The sequence below is a fragment of the Lissotriton helveticus genome, chromosome 7, assembly GCF_964261635.1.
Source record: "Lissotriton helveticus chromosome 7, aLisHel1.1, whole genome shotgun sequence".
Classification (NCBI taxonomy): Eukaryota; Metazoa; Chordata; class Amphibia; order Caudata; family Salamandridae; genus Lissotriton; species Lissotriton helveticus.
This window is the reverse complement of record NC_136068.1, coordinates 1,233,150,555-1,233,158,370: the sequence shown is the minus strand read 5'-3', so window position 1 is coordinate 1,233,158,370 and position 7,816 is coordinate 1,233,150,555. Positions and strand designations below refer to the sequence as shown.

Here is a 7,816-nt window from a genome sequence, read left to right as displayed (position 1 = left end):
ATAGCTTTAACCTAAACCATGATTCATAGTTGAATTCAACTGAAGTACACTGAATATGTATTAACCAATAGTGAAAATAGTGAAAACGATTCCCAAAGCAACAACCCCTATTTTTAAAAAAAGTCAGTCTAAGTTGAATATGATGGAAGCCTGTTGAAAATGCGCTTCATTCCATTTCTTCTTTGCGCTGTCTCCGCAGTGAGAAACACAATTTTATATTCTTTAATTCCTTATTACAAAACAACTGCATAATCCATAGGGTGCAACACTTGCTGAGGCGATGACGTTGCTAAGCAGAACAAACATATTAGAGGATGCACTCCTTCCCTTGATAAGACACCATGCTATTTACATCTTCATTTGAGGTGCATGCAATCAGTACTGTGGATAAATGTGGCATTTCTAAAATATGAATAAAAGATCCACCTTTACCAATAAGCAGGATTTATCACCACTATTCCATACATACTAAACATGGCAGAGCTCCTCCTCTCAAATCAGCTCTTGCCACTGAACACTTATCAGGGAATTTCCATTGTAAACCTATGAGAGGAGCAGCCTCACAACAATGAGAATCCAAATAGACTGTTTGTTACTACCAGGAGATGCCACTTAATGAAGGAATATGCTCTAACATTTACTACACAACATGATGTGCATAGGGCTACCGAGGGCACACATTAGGGGTGACTTATATGTAGTAAAATGGGAGTTTCAGGCTTTTCAAGTAACTTTAAATGCCAAGTCACTGTGGCAGTAAACTGTGCACAGGCCCTGCAATGGCAGAGTCCTGAGACAGGTTTGAAAGGCTACTTCTGTGGTTGGCATAAACAGCGCTGCAGGCCCACTAGTATCATTTAATTTACAGGGCCTGGGTATATAGGATTCAACTGTACAAGGAACTTATAGGTAAATTAAATAGGCCTAAAATGTGTAGACCAATCATATCAAGTTTAAAGGAGAGAAAACATGCACTTTAGCACTGATCAGCAGTGGTAAAGTGCCCAGAGTCCTAAACTCAACAAAAACAGGTTAGTAAAAATACAAGAGGAAAAGCAAATAGTTTGGGGATAAACCCACAACACAATATATTTGAAAAAGAAATTAAACAAATAATTTGAGAGCAAGATAAATTCAATAATACTGTAGTGCTCCCTGCCGATATATGTTGGCATTTAAATTAGATTATTGGTGAACGAGTTGAAAGCAAAGTGAAGCAATTATTTAGAAATTAGTAAAATAAGAGTGTTGGCATATGAGGTATGACTAAAATGTGTTTGAGGTTCTCCCTGGAGATCCGTTATACCACACATGATGTTTCAATAACCGATCACAAGATCAGGTATTAAAGTTTGCAAATTACTTAAGCAAAAATAGTAAACAATAATTCATGAATAATTAAGGAAAAACCCCACAATAATGAAAGAGGATCTTTGCATCCAGAGTAGTGAAGTGAGGGCTGGGCCTTGTTACGCACATTGCTATGTTAGCATAGGCATATTAGAAGTTTAAACGCTATTTTACCTTTTTGCTGTTTTTTGCACACAACACCACATATAGCTGTTGTTGTAAGTAAGGCTGCGTGAAATGCTTCACATGAGAATGGCTTGTTTTCGGCATCACTAGACTTACATCGGGTCCCTAGTCTGCACAGTGAGTGCTAAAGCCTCCTAGGTTATCATAACAAGGTATCTGTTGTTCGGGCTGATCGGCTTACGTTTTAGACATAACATACATGCAGCTGCAACCAACGCGATTCTGACGCCTTTAATATTACACTGTAGGCCTGATTTCAGACACTTGAAAGAATCCCATTTTTCCAGAGAGACATACTAATATAAAAGACAGAATATCGAGTGACAATATATAGAAGGTAAGTGTAACTAGGGAACTAGAGATATACCTTTCCTAACTCTACAAACATACCTTGAAGATATGTATACCGCATAGAAAATCTAGACTTACTTGTCAATACTTTATTTTCAATATTCTGTCCCATCTATACTGTTGTCTCGTTTGAGGGGGAAGGGTCACAATGATCTCACATCTATTTGTCTATTCAGGGGTCACACCAACCATAGGAGTACCTGAAGGCAGCTGATCAGGCCCAATCTACATGTAACGTGCAAACGTGTGGAGAAGTGTGGCTCACTGGTTAGAGGAGGCAGTCCTGGAAGCAGAGGTCAGCCCGGGACCAGGGTTCAATTCCCGACTCAGCGGGGTCTTGAGTCCTAAAATGTCCATGGACTCGACAATTCTCGCTCCAGTGCCTACTCGATTCACGGGTTCACACTCTGCGACTCTGGGCAATAGCTTGCTTAATCTCCACAACGGCCCCTCGCGGCGGGATGCCTGGCTTTCACCTTGCGGATACCCTGCTGGGGTTATCTCACAAGGGAATACCAGGACGGGTTCCCTAAGCAAGCGCTTAGAAACCGCTTGGTGATTTGCGCTATATAAATTCCTGTACATTTGCATTTACAAAAGAAAAATGTTTGTGTGAATAAAGGTAATTCAAAAGTGTTGTATTTTACTGTACTATTTTGTCCCTCCTCTCACCCCGTACCATCAGCCCTCCTGCCATCAGCTGAGTGTTCTGGAATGTTGATAGACACCAGCTTATGACCTTCTTGAATAGACGCATTCCCTCCATCCGCCCCCTCTTACCTACTGCTATGTTGGATGACAAGCTTCAATAAAAGCATTAACTTCAAATGTTGCATGCACATTTTCTTAACAAATTGGCGACGAGGGCCAACACAGCGGAACCCGTGTGCAGAAAGCAATGAGAAGACGGAAGCAAAAAAGTACCAATGATTCCAAGTGAGCAAGTGTAATCTACAACGAAAGACTTCAAGAAATAAATAAGGTCAGTGAATGAGGGGAATTTCGGCGTGAAATTGATGTAATAAGGGAGCAGACAGTGTTGAGACTAACGTCAACATCTAACTGAGTGGAAGTTCCTATTAACAAGAAAAAGAAAATTTTAACTTGAGATGCAAAAGGAGTGTTCAGCGACTTTGTGAAAGATCGTACAAGGTTCAAAAGATAAAGAACTTAAAAGTACATCATTCTGAATCCATTGTGTGCGAACTGCGCAGCGCTGACAGGAAAATACAAACTGCTATCTCTCAACTGCCAGCTGGCAACTGTCAACCGGCATTCACTTGTGAGGAGAACTGTCAGGCAGTGAATGACGTAGCTCGTAAGCTACGTAAGGCAGCCATCTTGAGTGTGCTTCACAGACAACAAAAACTGTCAATATCCCACCAGCTAGGCCAGAGTTTTCACATGCATGTACACTTTGTATTACAATATAAAAAGAGAAAACAAATAACGATCTGCACAGCGCAGCTAAAAAGCAATCAGCATTTAAAGGGCAGAGTGCACCTCGTGTGGACGAAAGAACAAAGAAACTTAGAAGGGAAAGCATTCCAGAGTGGCAATCTGCGCAGATTGGCACATCAAAACTACGAAAAGGTACATTACAATAATTTAGGCAGTTCATGTGTAAATTTATGAGACATAATTCAGGAAAATACCTACTCCAAACCATTACTTACAACCCCAGCACATCACAATGGCTACTGGTTATTTGCTGAATTTAACACCACCTTCCTCATTTCTAGCTGGGGGAGGAGAACCTCCCATCAAATGGGAGGAATGGAGGGAGCATTTCACAAACTTCATTGACACAATTGAGGATAAGGAAGATATAAAAGCTGAAATGAAGTACAAAATACTGATGCACTGTTTAGGTGCTGGTGGAATAAAGGTCTTCAAAAGGATCAACAAAACAGTGAGGGCTGCAGACAAGGGTGATAAATATGTAAATGCTATAGAATATTTTAACAGTTATTACAAACCCACAGTATGTGTAGGTGTAGACAGATATAGATTCTTTCATAGGAAACAGGGTCAGAATGAATCTTTTGATGACTACGTTGCAGCATTGCAGAACTTAGCCATCACATGGTGACCTACACGATGAATTCATTTGTGATCAGATAGTAATGTAAGTTTCTAATGCTGAAATACAGGACCACCTGTGGGCTAAAGAAGAGAATCCACTACAAACTGTAATTGATATTGTCAGAAGGGCTGAACTCACAGGCAGATGTGCCAAAGCTGTGATAGCAGAAAGGAAAGAGAAGAATGAGGAGAACATTGTTGCCACAGTGAGTGACAGAAAACCCAAGGATGCAAGAACTAATTACAGGGAAATTCCAAATAAATACAGAATATTCGAAAGTACAAGCAACACTAACAGAAAATGTTACAGATGCGGCAGTTTAAATCATTTAACAAATGATAGAAATTGCCCAGCCAAAAGAAGCAGATGTTCTTTTTGCGGCGTCGTAGGTCATTTTCAGAAAGTATGCCACAAAAGGTCACCAAAAACTGTAAAGTACGTTGAAAATGAGAATAACTCAGATTCTAATTTTTCAGATGAGGATGACACGAATATGTTTGTACTCATTATTGCTGATGACTGTGTTTTAAATGTTGATGGTAACAAGGAAGGTAACGTTAAAAAGATAACCAGTTTGTGAAATGTGTTAAGGGGGTGTAAATGTGTCAATTGTCGCAGACTCAGGTTCACCGTACACTATCATTAATATGAAACGAAAGTGTGGAAGGAGAAATGTTTGCAAAAACTAGATAAACAATTAGAACCCCCAGACATTTCCATTAAAACATTTACTGTAGAACCCATTGATTTGGAGGGATTTAGAAGACTTAAGTTTATGTTCAAAGGAAGAAATGCCGTATGCAAACTATATGTATCCAAGTCACAGCCTTCAGTTTTAGGTTGGTTAGATTAAGGAAATCTTGGAATTGTGCTCAACCCGAACAGTGAAGAACCTGTTCTCATTGTAGAAAGTGAGGATAAGATTTGCAAAAATGTCAAATTAAAATTCCCCAAAGTTTTTACAGACTCCATTGGTCATTATAAGGGTTTTGAACATGAAATTTGCGTGAAGAAAGGCGCCATTCCCATTATACATAAGGTTAGGAATGCTCCATTCTCCATTAGGGAAGCGGTGAAAGAGCATTTAGAAAAATTGCTTCAAGATGACATTATTGAGAAAGTTGAATCTTCCGAATGGGGCCACTCAATGGATGTGGTGAAACGCCCCAATGGGTGGCTGAGATTGTGCATTGATCTTTGCGATCTTAACAACAATATCTTGGTAGATCAATTTCCCCTCCCCCGACTTAATAAAATGCTAGCCCGTACGAAAGGAGTCAATAACTTCACGACAATAGATCTGAAGGCAGCATACCATCAGATTCCATTGTACCTTGAGAGCAGAAGCTTGACCACATTCATCACCTCTTTCGGGTGTTTACGTTTTAAGAGAGTTCCTTTTGGATTGGCATCCTCTGCTGCCATGTTTCCGAGGTTAATGCAGGAGACATTCAAGGGGGTGGAAGGAATTCTGTTATTTTAGGACGACATATTAGTCATGGGTAAAATAAAAGCAGAACATGACAATAAACTGATGCAGATACTAGAGATCCTGGAGAACAAGGGCCTCACAGCGGAATATAGTAAATACAAGTTTGCACGTTCAGAGGTCATGTACTTGGGATACTCTATCAGGGCTGAGGGAATCAAACTTAAAAAAGAGCTCTTAGAAGGAATTCTAAATGCCACAGAACCAAAAAACAGGTATGAACTTTGCTCCTTCTTGGGCCTCATAGAATTGTATTCCAAATTCATTGAGAGGTTCTCTGCTAAAACATTGGTATTGAAACAGTTACTAAAAAACAAGAGCAAATATATATGGTCAGATGAATGTGATAAAACATTTTGCATGCTAAAGAAGGACATATGCACTGCTCCACCTTTGCAAGGATTTGACCCATTGTTAAAGAGTGTTGTAACAATAGATGCCAGTGGTTGAGGATTAGGTGCTGTCCTAACTCAAATTGATTTGAAAGGTACCGAATGCACTATTGAATTTGCCTCACGTTCACTTACCTCAACAGAAGAAAAGTATTCAGTCATTGAACGTGATGCGTTGGCTTGTGTTTGGGGTTTGGAACACTTTTGACAATTTGTGTGGGGCAGCAAAGTAATTTTGAGAAGTGACCACAAACCCCTAACAAAAGTATTGACCACGAAGGGATTGTATACAGCTTCTCCAAGACTTGCAAGGATGTCGTCTGTTAGACTATTTGAGTATAACTATGAAGTACAATATGTACCAGGCGTAAGAAATGTGGTAACAGACTTCCCAAGTAGGATGCCAGTTTTAGTACAAGAATCTAAAAGTGAGTCAGATGAGCAATTTTAGGTTGCTAGTGTTCATGAGGAAACGCATGGCATATCGCTTGAAGAATGGTTACATGAACAAAGCAAAGATCAGACATTAGGCACAGTGTGTAACATGATAATGAATAGATTGCGTTTGAAGAAAAATGTGGGGAAAGAGAAGTTACAATACTGGGAAGTGAAGGGTGAACTCTCAATTGAAGAGGGATTGCTTTTAAGGATTGGCAAAGTAATTCCACCAGCCAAACTCAGGCAGACCATTCTAGAATTATGCCATGAGGGCATTGGCAAAATCAAGACCAGGATCAAAAACTCGTATTGGTGGTCAGGAGTGGATCTCGCCACAGAGAAAATAGTGAGGGATCGCATACAATGCACAAATTCAGACAAGTCCAAGGTCACGTTCAGAACCCCACTCCCTCCCATACCATGCCCAACCATGCCATGGGAAAGAATAGGAATAGACATCATGGGACCCATTACAGAACAAGGGGACCAAGTTTACGCCATAGTGCTAATCGATCACTTATCAAAATGGCCTGAGTTGGGGTTTGTAAACAAAACAGATACCCAGAGTGTTCTGCAATTTCTTGATGATATATTTATTAGCAAAGGGTTGCCAAAATGCATTTTCAGGGACAATGACCCACAGTTTATCTCAGAGATTTTTGTCAACTACTTAAAACGAAACAATATTACACACAAAACTACTTCAGTATACCACCCAGCCGGTAATGGAGCCATAGAAAGGTTTAGCCGGGTTATTAAGGGTATTTTGCAACTAGCTACTAACATCGATCTCGTGTTGAAGAATGAAATTGGTAAAACAGTGTGGGCATACCGCATAACACCATGCAATAGCACAGGTCATAGCCCATTCGAGCCCATGAGTGAGAGGACACCCATGTCCAAGGACAACGTGGTTTGGCAAAGAGCAGCCAAAAGGTCTGAGTGGTCACCAGACACTGTTAAACGCAGACTACAAAAGCCACAGTTGGAATGTAAGGCCCGCTATGACGTGAAACAATGCTGCAAACCTGTAAAAGAGTCAGTGGGAGAAATGGTGCGTGTAAAAATGAGTGGGTTCATAGCCCAGGGTCAGAACAAGTTTTCCCTACCCCTCATGGTGGAAAAAGTGTTTTGTAACTCAGCCTTATTGAGCGATGGTAGAGTTTGGCACTTCGCAGGATTTGCCCAAGGCAAGCACAGTGGAAGAGATGGTGAAGAAATGGTTGTGCATAGTACCAAGAAAGGCGGTAGGAGTGACGTTTGGAAGGATATGGAAGATGGGGATGTTCCTCAGAGTACCCAGTGTTCGGCATCGACGGGCCACAGTGAACATTTACCTGTCAATAGCAAAAAAGAGCCTGTAAGAACAAGGTATGGAAGCAGGGTTGTACCTCCGAGCAAATTGGAAGACTTTGTCTGTGACTAACTACATATTTTTCATTAGTGTTCTCCAAGGAGGGGGATGTATTGTGTTTTACTGTAATATTTTGTCCCTCCTCTCACCCTGTACCCTCTCCCCTCCTG

General features: G+C 40.6%; 1 protein-coding gene across 1 annotated transcript; it reads left to right on the top strand.

Annotated features, from left to right (window-relative positions):
- The first annotated feature begins 5,471 nt into the window (after positions 1 to 5,471).
- On the top strand, positions 5,472 to 5,912 carry LOC144769433 (uncharacterized). The gene has a single exon (XM_078653525.1). It carries the CDS (start codon positions 5,472 to 5,474, stop codon positions 5,910 to 5,912), a length of 441 nt encoding a protein of 146 aa, XP_078509651.1.
- The last annotated feature ends 1,904 nt before the right edge of the window (positions 5,913 to 7,816 follow it).

Bases quoted from the DNA above. Each gene is read 5' to 3' on its own strand.
- LOC144769433 (XM_078653525.1), top strand. From the start codon at position 5,472: ATGGGTAAAATAAAAGCAGAACATGACAATAAACTGATGCAGATACTA.